At 33.7% G+C, this 23,111-nt stretch overlaps 1 protein-coding gene across 1 annotated transcript; it reads left to right on the top strand.

Moving 5' to 3' along the window:
• The first annotated feature begins 1,915 nt into the window (after positions 1 to 1,915).
• On the top strand, positions 1,916 to 4,143 carry GILP (GSH-induced LITAF domain protein). Its single transcript, XM_028207533.2, has 3 exons — positions 1,916 to 2,329; positions 3,602 to 3,728; positions 3,836 to 4,143. Exons 1-3 carry the CDS (start codon positions 2,097 to 2,099, stop codon positions 3,917 to 3,919), a joined length of 444 nt encoding a protein of 147 aa, XP_028063334.2. The 5' UTR covers positions 1,916 to 2,096; the 3' UTR covers positions 3,920 to 4,143.
• Positions 4,144 to 23,111: the final 18,968 nt, after the last annotated feature.

The raw sequence follows: 23,111 nt of genomic DNA, 5'->3' as shown, positions 1-23,111 counted from the left end.
AACAATAGCAATGGATAGCTAAGCAAACATGAAGAAATTTTATATCTCAAAGAGTTGAAACCTTTATTGATCTCTTATTCTTTTCAAAGTTAGTTTTAAAATGTGGTAGTATTTTTGTCATGATATAACATATATATATATATATAGTTAGTTTTAAAATGTGGTAGTATTTTTGTCATGATATAACATATATATATATATATATATCTGAGAATAGAAAATTATCAACTGAATTCAAAAAGCAAATTGTGGTGTATAAAATTCAGTGAGTTTCCCAATTCATTCCCTACACATTTAAAAATGTGTGTTTTTAGTTGAGTACAGGGAGGGAACATACATGATGGCCTTGGGGCATGTGCCTTCTTAAATCCTAGTTTGGTTGCAAAAATGTCAACACTTTTCTCAGAGAGGGGATACTGAACTCTCTATAACTTAAAAAAATAAATAATAAAAAACAAAACATAATTAAGGGTTGGCAATGGGCCGGACTAGACCACAAAAATGATGCTCAAGTCTGCTAGCTGGTTAAGTTTAGCAAGCTTTGTGCCGGGCTGGGGTAGCCAATGGCCCAATCTTAGGCCTAAAATTAACCCAACGATCTTGGCCATATGAGTTCACGGGCCGACAAATCGCCTCTCATAAGTCAGCAAGTTGATCTGTAAACCTAGCCCAATGAGGTGAAATTTAAAAGTATTTTTGTCTCATTTTTTTTCATAATTTTGGCGAGGTCATCTCATGAGCCAACAAGTGCAACTGCCTTCAATTCAACCTTCAAACTCTAGGTCTAAGTCTACATCAAATTTCATTGCATTCAAGTCAAATGATAACCCTTAACCCTACAACAATTAGTCATTTAGGAGAACAATTAAAAAAAGTTAAATTTCACAACATTGTTGTTTAAATAACAAGATATTTTAGTCAATTATTAGACATTTAGAAGCTTCCACCCTATTCTAGAATAGAACTTTTATACTTTTATTGAATGAGCCAATTTTCTACATTCATATGGGCGGACCATTCTATTTAGAAGACTTTTCTCTATAGCTCTTCACATATAAAATAAATAAGGGGTAAAATTTTTTTTAAAAAAAAAAAGGCGTTTGATGACAGTTCAAATCATCAGAATATATATATATATATATATATATTTGTAATTCTTCTTTCACATTGTGAAACTTACTTGTGCAAGAAACATACAGTTCGAATCCGAATATATATATATATATATATTTGTAATTCTTCTTTCACATTGTGAAACTTACTTGTGCAAGAAACAAGACTACTGATATATTCATTCAATTCATAATTTTTTTAAAGATTGTTGGACTGTATTTGAATTTTAAATTTTATTGAGATTTTTAAAAGAAAATGAAAACCAAAAAATTATCTTATAATTTATTTCTTATTTCTATTTATTTATTTTTCATAAATTTAAAACTCAAACACAATTTTTTTTTAAAAAAAATGCAGCTATTGTAAGTGACTTTGATTATGATTTTTTTTAAATACTTGTAATAATAGAAGAAAATTTTGATATAAATAATAGTAATTAGCTTTTTTAATGTTAAAAGCAGTCTGGTTGTTATGAAAGTGTATAGAAATTATATACAAATATACTAAAATTATAAATATTGAAAAATTATTATATAAATATATTTTGGTAATTGGATTAAAAATTAATTTTTTAAATCACATCAACTTAGTTAGCTTTTTACGTATTAAAAAAAATAATAAAAAAAAAAAGAACTAACTTTCAACCTAATTATTAAAATATGCCACATTTATGTGTCTTATTGGCAGTCTAAAAAAGAAATTAGAAAAATAAGATTGACCAATCGTTCTTCCAATCAGTTCATGCCACGTGTCGGGGACGAGAAGGTCCTTTGATGACGTTTACACACCCAACAAAATTTCCGCCCGCCCCTAGATATATAATATAATGCAAAAAATGATTGTACAAAATCAAAACCCCCTCCTCTTTGTTTCTGGTCGAATATTTATTTTATTTTATTTTATTTTATTTAGGTTGTATCTAAAGATTGGAAGTTGAGAACAAATTGAATCAGCGTAGCGTTGAGGCTGTTGAGCTTGGAGAAATGGCAAAGAAGGAGGAGCCGGCGATCGGAATCCCGTACACAGGCAATTACCATGCTCCACAATTTCATCAACAATACTACGTGGGTCATAACCCCCATCAAGCCGGAGCCATCCCTCCCAACGCCTTCGTGGGCGATCCCAAGGGCATTCCCATTCATCAGACCATTTTCAGAGACACCCCTGCTCCTTTCAACTGCGTTTACTGCGGCAATTCCTCCCTCACCTCCGTCCGGTATTTCTTTTTCTTTTTCTTATTTATCTCCCTCTTACTCTTTCCTCTTCTATTCCATTATTCCTTTTTTTTTTTTTTTTTTTTTTTTACTTTCAATTTCTTTCTATTAGGGTTTCTGTATTCCAATACCCTCCCAGAATTTCAATTGAATTCTTGTTTTTGCATCTTTATGTGCTTTGATTGATTGTTTGTTTGTTTTTACATCTACGAGATCAAACTCTAGCAATTGTGCCAATTTAAGATCAATCGCTTCAATTGGTTGGTGCTATGTTTAGAGAACACTACTCTGACCTTGTTGATTGGACTAACTTTTTTGTGAATTGATCTTTAGGATGTCATATTGGGTATATTAATTTATGATAGAGGCATGCATGTGATCTGATCTGATCTGATCTGATCTGATCTATTCCCAAGTTATTTTTCACTTGTTTTTTCCTCTCTCAAATTCTTTTTTAAGACTCTGCTCTGTGTATTATCAGTTACTTTTCGTCACACTCCTACATTTCTAGATGTGTTGCCTTGGATCTAATTGTATAATTTCAACACTCACTGCTGAGTCAATCTACAATTATATTTTTCACAAATGCCTAGATTCTAAAAAAAGAGTTTCAAATGTACTACTGACTAGATTCCAGAACAATTGAAGTATTTGGACCCAAAAAAAAGAAAAGAAAAAAGAAAAAAGGACGGCTTTTTGATGCGGAATGAAAAAACAACCATTCCCAAAGGTAATAACAGAAAGATAGTTGGAGCAAATGGCCGAGAGTAACACGATGAGTGATTGAAATGGTGTTGAGAGTTTTTAAAACTTAAACAAATAATGTCTGACTTGCAGATCCACTAAAGAAATCGGCAAAGGATTGCGTTACGATTCTTAATAATGAACTCCTTTTTGGTCATTCTTAGATATCTCTTTAATCATGTAGTCTTCTGTACTTTATGTGGATGGAGCAATTTGATTTTTTTTTATTGATTGTAATTTTGATTTTGCATTTTTTCTTTCTTATGAGCTCACATTGATAAAGTTGGTTTTCACACTTGTCATACTTATTACGTGCGATGTAGTAAGAGAAGAGAAATACTAGTTTAACGTGGTTGAAAATGTTTGCCGTGTATTTATTTAGACACGTATCCACAAAAAGCAAAGATGTTTTGTCCCATTTAGAAGGATCTAGAAGTTTGGTAACTCAAGTTACGAATGCTAAAGTCATGAATATATGTAAACAAACCCTTGTTAAAATAATTCCCTGTTTCCTGTCATGTGCAATCCAGATCAAAACCTAGTCTGGCAGCTTTTGTTGGTTGCATGATGCCTATGATGCTTGGAGTTTGCTTTCTTTGCCCTTCAATGGATTGCCTCTGGCATAAATATCACTATTGCCCAGCCTGCAACCAGATGGTACAAAGCATATGCAGTCAACCTTTTCTTCTTCCAATATTTCATCCTGTGGCTTAATGTAAAACATTCTGACAATTTTACTGTTATTTATCTCTGTTTGGATGTAGGTTGCTGATTTTGAGAAGTCTGATCCTTGTTTGGTAATGGATCCTCCACAATGGTCACAGCCAAGCTTTGCATTGCCTGCGTAACGTGATAAGTCCTTAATCTGCATTACACGTCTTCGTTTTTTTTTTTTTCCCCTTTCTCTTGTGGCCTGCATGTGGTTCTTTGTATGCATAACGGAACTGAGTGAACCATATTTGTTCCATTCTTGAACACGTAAAAGAAGATTGTGGGAAATTGTTATTAAAATGCTTATGTAAAATAATAGTTTATTTTAGAATAATGGAGTCTGTATCACATGGTTTGCTTATGCTTTTCGGAATTACTCAAATATTTTCCCATGACAACATACAGTTATGGTTTTGGATGGTAAAGTGCACCTGCCTAGTGGTTATGCAGCAAATCTTTAGAGTTGAAAATCATTTGAACCCCATAAGATGTTGTGACTATGCTGGACTGATGGAACTCTTAGCTTCTCCATGAGAAACCAGCAATTAGAGACTATATTACTTTCAACTTTTAGGTCTTTTGGTTGCAAATCGAAGGCGCCACCTTGAGACCATCTCTTAGTATCTGCAACTAGGCTTTTATGTTAGTTGTAACCCCCAATATTCCTGCAAAACCCAGTAATCTAATTTCCATGATGGTCTAACTGTTCCCCCACCACTGGCCTTGCTTGGGTTGCCTTTGGCAGTGCCATCCACGTTGAGTTTTAGGTACCCTTCCTTCATGGTTTCCACCCCATAAGAGAGTTAATTCGGTTGGGTTTTATCCTTGCCTCCCACCAGAGTGTACCATGCATATGTGGATATGTATTATACCAGTACATGATTTAACTACTCATGCAATGACATTTACAAACATGAAATTAGGAGTAGTTAGGAGTCTTGCACTCTGTCATAGTTTTTCTGCAATGATTTTGCTATATTTTGTGATCACAACAAGACATGTTAGCAAGATATATGATCTAGTAATTCAAATTAAACCCATTGCAGAGAATCCTATACTTGCCAAGCCTTGTGTCCCTGGTTGAAATGTTAGCAAAGAGACATGTTACTTACCTTTCTCCTGCTTCTCTTTCATAAACTTATCCATGTTGGACTAATGCGAAAGCTGGCAAAGAAGAGTAGGCCTAGCATGAGAGACAAGGGCCTGTCAAGCTAGCCGAAGGAGACTGCCTGGGGAACCAAACAAGGTTTCTAAACCTGTAGACTGGCCAGAATGGTTTTATATAACATTATCGAATTACGTATCTGTAAACATCACACTGAGTAAAGAGGATCTCTCTCTCTCTCTCTCATTCAGCAGGGGTCGATCCTTGATACCCCAAGCACGATAGATGAAAAAAATTGTTTGGAGAGAACCCCAGAGAGACTGCAGGCAAGTCATCCTTGGCTACCAAACAAAGACTTTCGTCTTCATGTTAGGCCTCTCTTCTTCTCGAAATTCTTGGCAACTAAAACCAATGTTTATGGGGTTTTTATATATCGTCAATGTGGGGTCTAGATTAGATTCGAATCACCATACAGGTAAGCAGTGTTGTCAAAATGCATGATCTTCATGGAATTGATTCTTCGGATTAATTGCATGGGTTCATTGCATTCCAGTCATCTGCACTTATAGTCTTCTGGATGGATGAGGATAGAGTTTTTTAAGTGTCCATACACAAAATAGTAAAATTTTAAAAATAAATAAATAAAAGATTAAAAAAAAAAGGGAAAATTATTTATAAGTCCTATTAGGAGACTTATGCTACATATGGTGCTACTGAAAAACTTATGTTCCCATAAGACCTGTGGGAAGTTTGTTGACACATTTACCCTCAATATTAGTTGTTAATATCATAAATAATAATAAAATCATATATATAAAATTGAATGTTACCATAGATCATATCTATATAAACGTAACGTAACGTGACACCTACATAAACGTAACGTGACACCTACGATCTATGGTAACATGTAGGGATGTAAGAAAAATCGAAAAAACCAACCAAACCGATTGAATTGGACCAAATCGACTATATTTAGTCTGCTTTTTTAACAAGAATCAATCTGTGCGGTTTTTAAATTTGAATTTTTTCAATTTTCGATTCGGTATTGGTTTAAGCACCTTGTGCACCGATCTAAACCGAAATCGACCGTTTCAGCATATATTGTATTTATAATATATATATATATATATAATCTAATTAATTAACCTAAGTTTATAAACTCTTATTATATATAATCTTAACTATAACTCATTATTCTTGAAACCTTAGAATTTTTAAACTTTTTATTTTTTTATTTTTGTTAATTTAGGAATTAAAAAGTATGTATTAAATGGATGGATTTGATATATTTGAAATGGTAGACAAATAACTAATTTAATATTTTTATATAGATTAATGATTATATTTAAAAATGACTCAAGTTTGAAAAATTCTAAACCGCACCAAACCGAACCGTTTCAATTGGTTCGATTTGATGTGAGAAGCGGTCTATATCTGTGTTCAAAATAATAAAACCGACATTGTCGGTTCCGTGTAATTTTTTACCTAAATACCAACCGTACTGAACCGATTACATCCCTAGTAACATGCAAGAATGTTGCCATAAATCATATCTACATAAATGTAACGCAACGTGACACCTATGATCTATGGCAACATTCAATATCCTATATAGGAAATTGAATGTTGCCATAGATTATATCTACATAAACGTAATGAAATGTGACACCTACATAAACGTAACGTAATGTGACACTTACATAAACGTAACGTAGCACCTATGATCTATGGCAACATTCAATTTCCTATACATAGGAAATTAGGAAATTGAATGTTGCCATAGATCATATTTATATGAAACGTAACGTGACACCAATATAAACCAGCAATATTTTCACATTCAATTTAAAAAAATAAAAACTCATTAAGTTTTCGAAACGTAACGTGACACGTTACGTTTTACGTTCATGTAGGTGTCACGTTACGTTACGTTTATGTAGGTGTCACGTTACGTTACGTTTATGTAGGATCTTGTGGAATACATTACTATCTAAATAAGACTTGAGACTCTATAAAAAATTACATAAAACTTAATTTACCATAAGTGTCTGAAAAGAAACTTATAAATAAGTCTCCAAAAAAAAAAAAATTCTACCCACGTTTTCGGTATTATGTTGGCTAGCTACTTATCAAACTGGTGGTGTATTTTGCACTTTAATATTATCAGAATACCTATTTATATAAACGATATAATTATGTACATATTTGCTGAAATTGAACATCATCGGGCAATATATCAATGAATATCAATATAAGAGGATCAAAATCCAATGATATTAAATAACAGTAATGTTAGATATCATAAAAAAAAATTTATGAAAATAATTATAAAAGTTTTGTGACTCTTCGATTATACTTAGAATAAAGCATTACATCCTAATCAAGGTAATCCAAGGATCATAAATCTTTCATGATCATTTTCATGAAAAAAATTTCATAGCCCCTAACTTTTCCCATTAAATAATATCAAGCCATACATCAATTATTATAAATATAAAATGTTTAAAATTTAATGGGTAAATTACACTAACACCTCTTGAGATTTCTGTTTAATATAGATTTTCTTCTCACATTTGAAAAATTATACTTATTTCCTTATCAGATTAAAATGACATATTTACCCCTTTGTCTTTATACATACTAGCCTATGACCCGTGTTATGCACGGGATAATTATAGATATTGTGTTTACAATTATCTATATATGTGAATTGTGATTTTTAAATGTCTTTTTTTTTTCTTTTTTATATGATATTAAAATTTAATATTTTGATAATAATCATATGTGTTGGATTTTTCAAGAAATTTTTTTTTATGCTTGTTCTTAATACATTAAAGTGTTATTATGAGGGATAATAATCATATGTGTTGGAACATTTCAAAGAATTGATTTTAAAGAATTTTTTTATGCTTATTCTTTATGCATTATGATGGTAGTGGGAGTTGGGAGAAGTTAATAAATACTAATTTTTTTTTTAAATCAAAAAATCAAGAAATTTAGATTGGGAGATTGGAGCTTTCACAAGACTTTGGGTGAAAAACCCATTTTTGCTTAATATATAACTAGCCTATCACCCGTGCAATGCACGGGATAATTATAGATATTTATATTTATTTTAGATTTTTTTTTAATATATAAATTATGCTTTTAAGATTTTTTATAAAAATAATTTAACAATCTTATCACTAGCTATAGTGTATGAGAGAAATTAAAAAGGGTACTGCAGTAATTATACACGAATTGTATCTATAATTATTTGTATGAGGTAATTTTAAATGCTGATTAGAGGATTGTATCAATAAATGCAAGTATGTGGAAAGGCACGTGGATTGAAAAAAGTTAATAAATGCTAATTAAGAAATTTTGACCAAATCAATAAATGCTGCGTTTTTTTTTTTAAATAAAAAATTTAGAAAATTCAGATTGGGATATTAAAACTCCCACAGGCCTTGGGGGTTAAAAATCCCATTTTGGTTAATATATAGTATAGATATAGATAATATAATATAGATAGATAGATGTGTTGAAATTTTCAAAAATTTTGTTTATGCGGGTCTTTAATGCATTAAAGTTTAATTATTAGGGGGTTTTGACCAAATCTCCCAAAAGGCATGGGGATTCGGAGAAATTAATAAATACTGAGATTTTTTTTTAAATCAAAAAAATAGAAAATTAGGATTGGAATATTGGAGCTCCCACAAGCCTTGGGGTTAAAAACCCCTTTTGCTTAATATATAGTATAGATAGATAGATAGATATATCTTTTTATTTTTATTTTTATTTTTGTGTGGTTTCTATTCGGATTTTTTTTTTCAATTTATTTAAGATGGAGTTATGGGTATCTTTTTTTTAAAATTTAATTTATCTGTGATTTCCATTTATTTTTAATTATTATTATTTAGGTAAGTTATGATGTGAGTTAGATATGTGATAGACATGTGAGTTTTATTGATTTAAAGTTTATTTAGATAACTTTAAAAAAAAGTAGTTTTTAAAATTTTTTTTTTGTTATGTTATAATATAATATATAAAATATAGGTAGATATCTACAACTTTAATAAAAAATATTATCTGATTTTTTGGGGAAGAGAAAAATAATGCAAGTTTTAATTTTTTTAAAAAAAATTTGTGAGAGAGATTAGGAGGGAGAGATTATGAAATATTTTTGTTATTAAATAAATAAATCAGTCAACAGTTTTTTTTAATCTATTTTGTAAATTAAAAATCAATAATTTTGGAAAATTGATTAATTTTTCTCATTAAGTGATTTAAAATTTTGATAGATATACATAAAAAAATATATAATTATATTATTAAATCATAATTTAAATTTAAATGTTATATATTTTTGAGATTTATAGCTAAATTCTTATCTTTTTTTTTTTAATTTTTGTGTGTAACCATAGTGTATGGGAGAAATTGAAAAGGGTGTTGCAATAATTATGAGAGAAGTCAAAAGAGATTGTGGGTTGGGAGATGTCAATAAATGCTGAGGTTTTTTTTTTTTTAAAATCAAAAATTTTAAAAATTAGGATTAGGAGATTGGAGCTCCCACAGGCCTTGGGGTTAAAAACCTCATTTTACTTAATATATAGTATAGATATAGATAGAATAATAAAATAATGTAGATCTTTTGTTCGTGGCATTTAAAGGGAAATAACAATTGTCTTCTTTAGTTTAACTCACACAAAAAATTAAATTTTTTTTATTTTTTTGTGTTTTTTTACTGAATTTTTTTAATATTTTAAGCAATTTTTTTTTTTTTTTTTAGATATACCTAATCTAGATATACTTAAGAATTATAATATTTTGTGATTTTTTGAAATTCACTAAATACAAAAATAAAATACAAAAATAAAAAAAGAATTCAATACATTATCTTATTTTGTTGTATTCAACGGATTTTTTTTAAAAAAAAATTATACAAATTTTATACTTATAATGGTGGAGATAAAAACGAAAAACTATATTCATATATAAAAATTTATACAAAAATAAAAATAAAAATGAAAATGTTGTAATAGTGATATTATTATAAATATAAATTATATTTATGAGTGTTTTGTTTTAAAATGAAAGATCACCAAGTTATATCATTGTGTTTGAAAATTCTATATAAAATTTATTTTTATATATCATCATTCAATAAAAATATATTCAGGTAAAATTTAATGATGAAAAGTTGTAGAATATAGTAATAATAGGAAGAATAAATGATAAGATGATCATTAAAAAAATTTAGGACATAACATTAGCAATTCAAAAGACAATTAATAATGAGATTATAAAAAATATAATTTTTTAAATATGAGAGAAAATTTATATTAAAAAATAAAATAAAATAAAATAACCTGAGGTGTCAGTGTAAACAACCTCAATGAATATCAATATCAAAAATGCTTAGAGGCCCCAAAAATTCTACCAAAAGTTTTACCAAATGTCTCACATGGATGTGGGACCCACATGGGACCCACATTGTGTGGATCCCACACCCATGTGAGACATTTTTTAAAACTTTTGATAGAATATTTAAGATCCCTAACATTACTCTATCAATATAAGATCAAAATTCAATAATATTAAGTGATATATTAATTGTTATAAATATAAAACGTTTAAAATCTAATACATATCGATTAACATGATGCGTATCGTCGTTTGGAAAGAAGCTGGCTAAGTTAGGTTGGAAAGAAGCTGGCTAAATTAGTTTGGCTAAATTGATTTTGTTTGAATTTTTTTTTACTTTATATGAAATTTTTTAAATAATTATAATTTAAATATAATATTTTATCTTATTAATTAATTAATTAATTTTATCTTTTCATAATTTTTAGGCCAAATTTGACATGTGGCCAAAAAGTCAAAAAGTTACTCAAAAAATTAAAAAGTTCTCACTATTCATCAAAAGTCAAAAATTACGGCTGCACAACTCTCAATTCTAATTTTTCCCTACACACTAATTTATACAATTTTTTAATACATATTTTTTCATAAAAAGTCAAAAAATTAACCCAAACAATCTTATTTTTTTCCTCAACTTTTTAGTCCAAAAATTCAAAAAGTATACTTATTTAGAACATCCCAAACAATCCCTTAATCTTAATAAACTTCCCAAACAGCGACTAAGGCCTCGTTTGACAATGTTCCTTTTAGTCAAAAAGTCAAAAAATTATTAAAAGAACCAAAAAATCAATAATTCATATTAAAAAGTTAAAGATTTTTTTTTTTATTTTTATTTTTTGTAAATCTTTCATTAAAAATTAAAAAATCCTTCTAAATATATTATTTTTTTATATCATATTTTAATTAAAAAAAATTAAAAATTATTAAAAAAATCTATTCCCGAACAAGGTGTAATATTTAAAGCCTGATCTGAGCCGTATCGAAGGGAGTATGGATCGTCGGTCGCCTTCCCTGTAGCCTTCCCCTATCGCCCCCAAAACGACGTCGTTTTGGGGACAAATTTTCAAAAAAAAAAAACGCAGAAGAGGGAGGAAGGAGAGGAAGAGGGAGGGAGGAGGGAGGAGGAGGAGGGCCGGACTGGAGGGGGCCATAAATACAGGGGAGGAGGAGGTGGCGGTGGAGACGGGTCGGAGTTGGAGCTCGACGGCGGTCGCAGGTGGAGCTGCTGCGACGGCTGCGACAGCGGCGAGGGACGCCGGCGGTAGCCTCCTCCTCCTCCTCCCTCCTCTCTCCTCCCTCCTCCCTCCTTCCTGCCTCTCCCTCTTCCTCTCCTTCCTCCCTCTCCTCTGCGTTTTTTTTTTAAAAAAATTTGCTTCCAAAATGACGTCGTTTTGGGGGCGACGGGTGATCTGGATTCGTATAGAAGGAGCAGAGGGTGTTTTTCGATGCCTTGGATTTGGAAGATGGTGGGAAGCTCTTAAGTGGTGATGTGTCAGTTTTTTCCACACTGCTTTTCACGTGCTAAAAAGGCCTTTGAACTTTGGCTATAAAGCAGGAAGAATAAAATCTCAAAAGAATTTTTTGGGTGATTTTTGACTCTAGTACTAGTAAAGTTGTGGTGCTTAGGCCTTTATTGACAATCCTTTGTGCGATTAGCGTGTCTCACCCACGTGTTCTTTCACTAGTGTAATTTTTCAAAATAATATATTGCATTAGAGTTTAGTCCGTGCTGGATTATCGTACATTATTTTTAGTTATGATATTATATTAAGGGGTTATTTGGGGTGTGTGTACTTTTTAATTTTTTGGATTAAAAGGTTAAGAAAAAAAATATGATTGTTTGGGTTAAATTTTTGATTTTTTATGAAAAAATATTTGTTAAAAAATTGTATAAATTAATATGTAGGGGAATATTAGTTTTTTGGGCTGTATGGTTGTCCTTCAGGTTGAATAGATGGTAAGAAGTAATTGTCTACTTTTTAAGCATTTCATTAGACAATGCTTTTCGGCTGGTGGGGGTCATCACGGGTCCCGTTTTGATAATTTAAACCGTCAATATGTAACACTCGTCAAGTACTATATACTTGTAAAAAATCACGTTGATCGGATATCGATAACTATTTGATCAAATTTGGTTTTTTTTTCAACCGTTAACTATAACACCATCTTTTTTTATACAAAACTGATTTGATCATGTAGTTATCAATATCCGATCACTGTGATTTTTTACAAATATATAGTACTCGACGAGTTCTACACATTAAACAGTTCAGATTATCAAAACGGGACCCGTGATAGACCCCCCATGGACCGAACAACAATGTGTTAAAATTGCACCATAACTGTGCAATTTTCCTTTTGAACCACATCACAGATCTGACTTATTGTGATTGATGAGTTATATTTTTGTGTGTAAAATTAATTTTTTAATATTTTTTTGATGAATAATTATAACTTTTTAACTTTTTGAGTAACTTTTTAATTTTTTATCTTTTTTAAAAGATGCCAAACTTAATCTAAATTTCTGCTCCATAATCAGTTTCATGGTGAAGTGTTATGTGCCAATTCAATTATTATGTGCCATCTCATAAATTTATTCAAAATATTGTTTGCAACTAAAGGGAACCGAGTTATTCGTGGATTGATTCAGCTCGTCAAGTTTGATTAGTTTATTTTTATTTAAATTATACAATAAATATATTATTTATATATGTATATATTAAATAATATATATAATAACATAAATATATTATTTATGTATTAAATAATATAAAATAATATTTTTTATTTAACTAATATAAATAATAATTTTAAAAAAACTTATTGAATTAAGTTCGAGTTTCATTAATATTAACGAATCAAACCGAATTTAAGCCTAGTATATTATCGAGCCAAACTCGAGCTTAATAAATAAACGAGCCGAATTCAATCTCAGCAAAATTTAACTCGGCTCGGCTCGTATGCAGCTATTCTCGGAACCCATTTGATTTGAACTGTGAACCAATTTATTTGGGTTTCAAACAAATTTTGGAAGAGGGAAGTTTCATTATGGCCTTGTGGTCATTTGTGAAATTGAATTTGTTCTAATTATACTTAAAAAAATTATTTAGAAAATTATATAGAAAACTATATTAATAGGCCACATTTATTTTGGAGTGGCTCACATTATACTAATTTTAAATTTATACTATACATTTCACTTTTAGAATAAGGGTACAAATTCTAAGCACGTGGCATATAGCGATTCTGGTTAAGACCCAACCCATGTGATATTCTGAATTTGGGTTTCTTAATTTTATATGGTTGTTCTTGTCGTATTCCTCTTTTTCCTCCTTGAGTTTGGCTATCAGGCTGTGTTGGGTGTGTTTAAAACAGGTTGGTACATTATTTTTCCAAAACCTTATTGCCCAGAATTTTGCTTTAACTCTCAAGCGTCACTTCTTGCGCTTGAGCGGCCTTTATGAACTCTCAGTACTTTTGTAGGCCTGCAAAACTATTGGGAGAGTGTATTCTATACTCGAGCAGTGTTTCCTACGCTCGAGTAGTCGTGTGCTTAGGCGGCCATTCTTGCATTCATGTGATAGTCTTCTGTCTATAAAACTACTGAGAGTTTGTATTCTACGCTCGAACGTCACTTCCTACACTCGAGCAGTAACACTATTTTTCTTTGTGTCTTGGCACTCGAGCGTCACTTCTTGCGCTCGAGTGGTAATCATTTTTGTGTCAGGACGCTCAAGCGTCACTTCTTGCACCCGAGTGGACTGTGCATATATCAGTTCGTAAAAGTCACTTTTTATATCACTTTTTCATCTCTCTCTCTCTCTCTAAAACATTTCATAACCCTAAATCTAGAGCTCCTCTCTCTAGAACTTGCTCTCTCTCTACAAATACACCAAGATCTACTCATTTATCCACCCTACTCCCTTTGTTAAAAAGGTAGAGCTCACCTAAAGCTTTGTTTTCATCCGAATAGAGTTGGGTTTCGGCTTCATCCGAGTTTCATCCGTGCTTATCTCATCTTCTAGTTTTGAGGTAGGGATATATTCTATACTTTTTTATGTTTTTTTAACTTAGCTATTTGTTTTTCATAAACAATATCGTGATTTTGGAGGATTTTGAACAAAATTAGGGTTTTGGTTTAAAATCAAAAAAGTAGTTTTCAAATGGATGTAAGGAAAATGGTTATGGGAGTGGAAATGCAGATGAGTAGTGGCTAAAGTATTGATTTCATACTTGAAAATGAATTAAAGAGGGGTTTTGCCCTAAATGTCTCAAATATTTATTTTGTATGAATAAATGAATTGAAGTTGAGAATGTGAAATTGAATGGATATTGATATTGATAGTGGAGTTTGATATGTGTTATCAGTCACCTCGAAATTTGGAAAGTTATCGGTATTGGGGGATTTTATATCTGTTTAGAAATATATGTTTTGGGCTATCGGTGGAGGATAGCTATCATTGTTGTAGAAATTGCATGAGAGTTAGGTGAATTGAAACTAATTTCTCATCCGTGTGCATTAAATATTGTTGCTCATTTAATGCATTGCAAATGTATGTGATTTTAAGAAAAATTGGTGAAAGTTGGAAAGAGGTGTGTATCACCAAACTAAGTTGACCTGTGTGTCCAAGGTGAAAGTCGCGAAAAATACGCGTACACAAGGGTGCCGATTCCCACAGACGAAATATCCGTAAAATGGCAATAGTAGCGCTTGTATAGGCTACGTTTACATGGGTGTCATTTGACGGTTTCCTGCGAACGAAATATCTATGAAAGGTTGCACCAGTTTGAGATTTCCCCTTTATTTTCTACTATAAAGAACATGAATTTGGACTTGTGATGTAAACTGAGCATGGCCTAGTTTTGGGGGAAAAAAGATAAAATGTTTGACATGAGTATTGCGTATGTATTTCACCCTTATATTTTTGTTAAGATTCATAGATTGTGTTAAATTATTTTTACTGGGTTTTGGCTTACCCTATTTGGGAAAAACCATTTTCAGGTGCTGGTGACATGCCTTCCCCAAGGACTTAGCTTGGGAGGGTTGTGGAGCTGAAGGCTCGGTGTTGTATATATATATATATTATTTTATGCAGGCCTAGGGCTTTATATGTATTGAGCTTAAGACTCACTTTTGATGTACCCAAGTATTGACTTGGAAAGATGTAAGCTTTTAGGACATACGATTATCTGTTTAGCTTTTATTTCTTTTCTCAATCTTGTAACACATGTTGTAGATTTATGATGTACTGCGTATGAATGTATATCGCATGTATCACCTTTTGTATATCAAACTCTAATTAATGAAACCTTATCAATTCATATATGTTGCCACTTATCGGTTGTTATGAGATGGGTACATTGTATTTGTTTCGGGGCGTTACAACTTGGTATCAGAGCGTATCGAGTTTGAATACTTTGAATACGTAGGAAGTGATTTTTACCACAATAGGTTTGTCTCGCTTGATAGAGATATTAGTATATATGATATGCTATGCGATAACATGTTTATGTGGTTGTATGAGTATGGGATTCAATTTCTAAGTATTGATTGGGTTTATGGGTTTCTAGAAGTGCTATTAAAGGAGCAATTGATCACTAATGTTTCTAATTGAAACTCTGGCAATGCCGTGGGACGATCATTATCTAGGAAGAAAATTCGTATGTGTTTATGTGGAGTGAATTATAGTTGTCCACCGCATTAGGACGCGAATGAGTTAGCTTCGGCACATTTGTAAATGTGCTAATCTCTTTTGTTATCTTTACTAGTATGTCAGGACATGGTCGTGGTGGTAGGTGTGGTAGACCTAAACGGTAGAAGGTGCCAATAATGGATGATATTCCGGCACAGGAGGAGGGAGTTGGTCAGGCCAATGTGGCCGAACTAATTGGGCAACAGGCTTTGGACGCCTTAGCCCACGAAATGGCCGGAGTGTTGCAGAAATCCATGGACATTCTCAGGGTTAAGAATCAAGTCTAGGCCCATACTGCTGAGACGAGGTTGTCTTTTCTGAAGCGACAGTTCTTCTAATCCAACCCGAACGAGTTTTTGGGTGATTCCAATGAGCTATTGAAGGCAGATACGTGGCTAGAGCAGATAGTGAAGACGTTTGAGATGCTTGACATCTAGGACGACGAACTGAGAGTGACCTTGGCATCCTTCCAACTAAAGGGAGATGCGGGTCAATGGTGGAAGTATGTGCGTGGGCGCATTGGAGTGACTTTGAAGGTTTTTGTCAACGCTTTCCAAGACAAGTTTTTGCCTCCCACTGTTAGGGAGAAGTTGAGAGAGCAATTCTCACTGCTCAAACAGTTGAACACACTGGTGGCCGAGTTTGAGGCCGCATTTACTAGTCTATCTCGATTTACACCAGAGTTAGTGGCGACAGAGGAACACCGCTGCATGGAGTTTGAGAAAAGGTTAATGACCTTCGATTGAATGTGCAGTTTGTCCACAGGCCGCATTGCTTGGCGGTGCCCTTAGCTCAATCTACCAGCAATGACCTACAGCATGTCCCAACAAACCGGGATTCAGTTGATCGGCCTGACTTACTATGTCATCTATTTTCGTTCCAATTCCGGAGTCAGTTCGAACATGATCAGACTTGACCGGCAAAGAGGATAGAGTATCCTGCTGCATTTCTGGTTTGAGGCGCACAGCTAGCTCGGTATACCACAGCATGATGGACTAGAGGGCTTTCGGCCCCCGCTTCCACTTTCAGTTACACCCTCTCTGATGAGTGCATAGATTGGCTAAATGAAGAGGCACAGGTGAGGCCTACTTTGGCATCAAAGGCTTCGACCAGCTCTGGGAGGGGGCGCAGGGACACCTGACTTATCTAAGCCCGAATTTATTGATTTATCAATACTTTCAAGTTTGCTTTATGAATGTAAGAATAAAAGCAACTTCAATTTGTACTCAAGAGTAGGAGAACTCTGTATTGAAATCAATGAAATTGAAGGTTGTGGGTACTGAAAATTTTCCGTTTGGTCCAAAAATAGTCTAAGTCGTAAAATGATTAATTTGAGCAAAATCAACTTTTATTAAAACTTTTCAAAACCATTTTCACTATGGGTCACAACTGGACACGCCTGAAATTTGTCACTGAGATGCACGACCCCGGATTCCAGCAACTGGAAAGTTGCCCCTAGTCTGAATAGCACTGCACTGGAGATCACAAACGAGCTCTTGAGTGTAGAATAGACAAAGATGAACAAACACGATCACATGGACAAAGTTGATCGGCGAAGAGTTTATGGCTGGACTTTAGAACGAAATTGCCTACGTATCCCAAACATAGGAATCAAGCCTTACGTAGTTCGGCCTGGGTTCACTCGAGTGTTAACTCTCTCCTTTTGCGCTCTAACTTTTGCCAAGGCCGCCCTTTGTGGGTTTTCAACCTTGCGAGCTCAATTTTTATAATTTCAAATTTTTCTATGCTCTAACTTTTGCTTAGGTCGCCCTTTCGGGTTTTCGGCCTAGCGAGCCACTCAGGTGTAATATTTCTTCAACTTGTCCATGTTGATCAGTTGTGAGAACTCTAGGCCATCCAGGTCCATTAGAACAACAGCTCCACCCGACCAGATAGACTTGATAATATAAGGACCAGTCTAATTGGGTCTAAACTTGCCCCTAAGATCGTGAATGAGAGCTCGGTTGTCTTTGAGCACCAAATCTCCTTCTTTCAAATTCCTGGATTTGACCTTCTTGTTGAAAGTCCTGGGAATTCGTCGTTGATAACCCTGAACATGGTACAGTGCTTTCAGCCTTCTTTCATCAAATAGCATGAGTTCTTCGAACCTGCTTTGCTGCCAATCTGCCTCAGCTATTTGACACTCAGCCAATACCCGCAATGACGGAACCTCAATTTCGATAGGTAGAACGGCCTCCATCCCATAGACCAATGACTACGAAGTCGCTCCAGTAAAAGTTCTAATTGACGTCCGATAGCCCCATAGAGAAAACGGTAACTTATCTGGCCAGTCCCAGTAAGCTTCCACCATCTTCTGCAATGTGTGCTTGATGTTCTTGTTGGCGGCCTCAACTGCTCCGTTGGTCTGTGGTCGATACGTAGATGACTTGTGAAAAGCCACATTGTATTTTTCCAACAAGTCAATCACTTCCTTCTTGAAGTGGGAACCATTATCTGAAATGATCTCGTTCGGGACCCCATAGCGACAGATGATGTTGTTCCTGATGAACTTCGCAACATGTGAAGCCTTCAACACCACATAAGATTGGGCCTCAACCCACTTTGTGAAATAGTCTATTGCGACCAGAATGAACTCATGCCCATTAGACCCCTTCGGAGTGATAGCCCCGATCACATCAATCCCCCAGACTGAAAATGACCATGGCGAAGTCATATTGTATAGCTTCGATGGCGGAATGTTCATGCGGTATGCATGGATCTGACATTTGTGGCATCGCCAGACAAAACCAATACAATCCTCGTCCATAGTGGACCAGTAGTAACCCTGTCTGAGAATCTTTCGAGCTAGCATCACCCCACTCATGTGCGCTCCACACTCTCCTCCATGGATGGCTTCCATCAGGCGCTTCGACTCTTCGTCGTCGACACATAGTTTATGTATTCCCAGATGACCTCTCTTGTACAGTTTACCCCCGCAGACGATGAACTGAGCAGCCATCCTTCGAATTGCCCTTTTATCCTTGGCATTTGCCCCTGGTGGATACGCCTTTTTTTCCAAGAAGTTCCAAACATTGTAATACCAGGGGTTCTCATCTTGAACCTCATCTATGGTAGCAATCAGCTCGTAGGCCGGTACAAACTTCTGGTCAATGATGATCGGAAGCATCCAGACTCTGAAAGGGATGTCTATCATAGAAGATAGAGTTACTAGTGAATCTGCGAACCTGTTGTTCTCTCTTAACAGATGAGCGAAGTTCAGCTTCTCGAACCGAGGAATTGGTAAGTCCAAGGTCTGGTGGTATATTCTCATCTTTTCTTCTTTGACTTTCCAATCTCCTTTAGCTTGAGATACAACAAGGTTTGAGTCCCCAATGACGTCCAACTGCTTTGCCCCTAGTTCTAGAGCTGCTTCTAGTCCAGCAATACACGCTTCATACTCTGCTTTGTTGTTCAATACTTTGAACCGGAGTTTGAATGCTAGAGGGATATGGAAATATAGTCGGGTGCTATCAGCAACACCCTATCCTATACCCGTATTGGTTTGACGCTCCGTCAAAGTACATCGTCCAAAATTCGTCTTCGACATGCAGAATGGCCTCGTCTGGAAATAGGTACTCAACTGTTTCATCCTCTTTAACTAGGTGATCGGCTAGGAACTCCGCTACCACTCTCTCATTCACAGACTTGCGTGTCACATACTTTAGATCGAATTCGGAAAGCAAAAGCAACCAACGAGCTAGCCTACCCGTAAGTGCCGATTTTTCAAAGAGATATTTGATGGGATCTAATCTTGAAACCAACATTACAGAGTGAGCTAACAGGTAGTGCCGCAGCTTCCTGGTAGCCCATACCAAGGCTAAGCAAGCCTTTTTCCAGTGGAGTGTAACGGGTCTCATAATCCAACATCTTCTTGCTCAGGTAATAGATAGCTTTCTCCACTTTGTCCTCAGACTCCTGTGCGAGCATGCAGCCCATTGTAGTTTCAGTCACTGAAAGATACAAAATCAACGGTTTTCCCGGCTCAGGCCGTGACAACACAGATGGGTTTTGTAAATATTGCTTAATCTGTTCGAAAGCAGCTTGGTATCGGTCGTCCCATTAGAACTTCTTTCCCTTCTTGAGGAGACCAAAAAGTGGTTCACAAGTTAAGGTTAATTTTGCGATAAACCGTCTTATGAATTACACTTTACCTAGAAAGCCTCGCACCTCATTTTCAGTCCTTGGTGGTGGCATTTCTAAGATAGCCTTGATTTTGGAAGGATCGACTTCAATACCTCTCTGTGTGATCAAGAACCCCAGTATTTTTCCTGCTGTAACACCGAACGTACATTTTTTAGGATTCAGCCGCAACTAGGGATGGCAATGGATAACCTATCATGTGGGTATCCATGGAGACCCAACCCAAATACATGGATTTTTCCCTTTTTTTTCTTATCCATTGGGTAGGGTAAGTGATATTCTTTAAATATGCACAGGGGATGAGTTGGGGATGGGTACCCACTAATTTCCCCATATGTTTTTTTTTTTTTTTTTTTTTTTTAAGATTTACAACCAAAACTAAATATACATTCAAACTTTTTTCTTTTATTTATCTATTTTTTTTTCAAGTTCACAACCAACTTTTTTTTTTTTTTTAAGATCCACAGCCAAAGCTAAATATACATCCAATCTTTTTTATTTTTTATTTTTTTTATTTTTAAGGTTCACAATCATTTTTTTTTTAATTTTTAAGATTCACAACCAAAGCTAAATATACATTCAATCTTTTTTCTTTTCTTTTGTTTATTTATTTATTTTTTTTTTTTTAAGGTTCACAACCAAATTTTTTTTTTTTTTTTTTAAGATTCACAACCAAAGCTAAATATACATTCAATCTTATTTTATTTTATTTGGTTCAACAACAAAATCAAATACATATTAATTAATTAATTAAAAATTTTGTTTTATAATAATCAAATATATAATTTTGAGACAATCAACTAAGTTTTAGTAATTGAAAAAAAAAATGTGGAAGAACGTGGAAGATTTAAAAAAAAATTACAACCATCTCTCTCTCTCTCTCTCTCTCTCTCTCTCTCTCTCACTCTCACTCTCACTCTCTCCCCTACATGTTATATGAACCTGATTACAATATTATAAGAGCCTGTTAGAAAAAATAAAATGTGAAAGAACCTGTTTGAAGAAAGTGTTATAAGACCCATATTAAATTACATCAGGGCATAAACAAGAAATTGTTTGTTGATCTCTTAGCCACAGACATTTTAGACATTAAACCATCTTTCTCTTAGCAAATTTGAACTATTTTTTTTAATTTATCCAAAATCTAATTATACCTTTCAACAAATCTGAATCACTCATTTTAAAAATATCTATGCCTTACCACACCCAATCCATCCTCCATCTTCTTCCTTTAGTCCCCCACGAATTTTGTTGTTTGTTACTTTAAAAAAAAAATGTTTTTCAATTAAATTTTTACTAATTTCACAACACCATCACCACCATTCTCACATTCACAGTCACACTACCATTACCATAGCCACTACCATCATCACTGCCGCCATCACCCCACCACTGTGTCACAATCTCTACTTTCACCTTCATTCCATCACCACCACCACCACCAAATATAAAAAAAAAAATATTTTTTTAATTTTTTTTTATAAAAAATATTTTTCGTTAAAAAATATTTTCTATCTAAATAAATGAAGCATAACATTGGGAAACAAGTTGATTTCAGTTAAATCTGTTAATAACTAAGAAAAAATCTTTTATTTTAAAAAAAATTATTTAGTAAGACTTTGTATCCCCTTTTTGTTTTTCCAGCAAATAAATCTTTGTACCCATCTTTTCTAACCAATCACGACTCATGCTTGTTTTGATTCTCTATAATTTCATTATTTTCAAATACATTCATATATATATATATATATATATGTTGTGTGATAACATAAAACAAATAGATTCATACTCGTTAATTGAAATGTAAGAACAAACAAACCATTCTGAAAATCACAATACATAACAAAATAAAATAACATAGAAAAGCAAACCAAAACCTGCACTAGACAGTGTCCTTAAAATAAAATAAGATTGAATATATATTTAGCTTTTGTTGTGAACCTTAAAAAAATAAAAATAAAATAAAAAAATAAGTTGTTAACATTAAATATATTAAAAAAGAAAGAAAAAAGATTGAAGGTATATTTAGCTAAAACCTTAAAAAAAAAAAAAAAAAGTTGTTAACATTAAATGTATTAAAAAGGAAAGAAAAAAGATTGAAAGTATATTTAGCTTTTGTTGTGAACCTTTAAATAAAAAAAAAAAAAAAAAATCGTTAACATTAAATATATTAGAAAAGAAAGAAAAAAGATTGAAGGTATATTTAGCTTTTGTTGTAAAAAAAAAAAAAAGAAAAAAAAAAGTGGTTGTTAACATTAAATATAAAAAGCGAAAATGGGGATTAAAGTGGTTTGGGAAAAATCCATACCCATTAAGAAATTGGGAGGGTGGTACCCATGGGGATGGGGGAATGGGGAAAACTTATTATAGGGAAATGGGGATGGGGAATTAATATCCACCCCATTAACTCCCATTGCCATCCCTAGCCGCAACCGAAATTCTCTGATCCTTTAGAAGAACTTTTGCAAGGCGGTGTAATGGCCCTCTCTTTCCTTGAACTTGACAATCATGTCGTCCACGTACACCTCAACCTCTTTGTGGATCATGTCATGCAATATCGTGGTCGCAGCCCGTTGATATGTAGCTCTAGCATTCTTTCACCCAAATGGCATCACCCTGTAACAATATGTCCCCCACAGGGTGGTGAAAGCAGTCTTCTCTCGGTCTTCGGGTGCCATCAGAATCTGATTGTAGCCTGAGAATCCATCTATGAATGAGAGCAGTGCATGCCCAACTGTGAAGTCCACTAACTCATCGATATGCGACAAAGAAAAGTCATCCTTCGGACTGGCTTTGTTCAAATCCCTGAAATCCACACATACCCGAATCCTGCCATCCTTCTTCTTCACCGGAACTATGTTGGCCAGCCAAGTCGGGTACTCAGATACCAGCAGGAACCCTGCGTCAATTTGCTTGGTGACCTCTTCTTTAATCTTGAGAGCCCAGTCCGGGCGGATCCTTCTGAGTTTCTGTTTAATGGGTCGA

This window comes from Camellia sinensis, chromosome 5 (genome assembly GCF_055761805.1).
Source record: "Camellia sinensis isolate YWXY chromosome 5, ASM5576180v1, whole genome shotgun sequence".
Taxonomy (NCBI): domain Eukaryota; kingdom Viridiplantae; phylum Streptophyta; class Magnoliopsida; order Ericales; family Theaceae; genus Camellia; species Camellia sinensis.
This window is presented reverse-complemented; position numbering and strand designations above follow the sequence as displayed.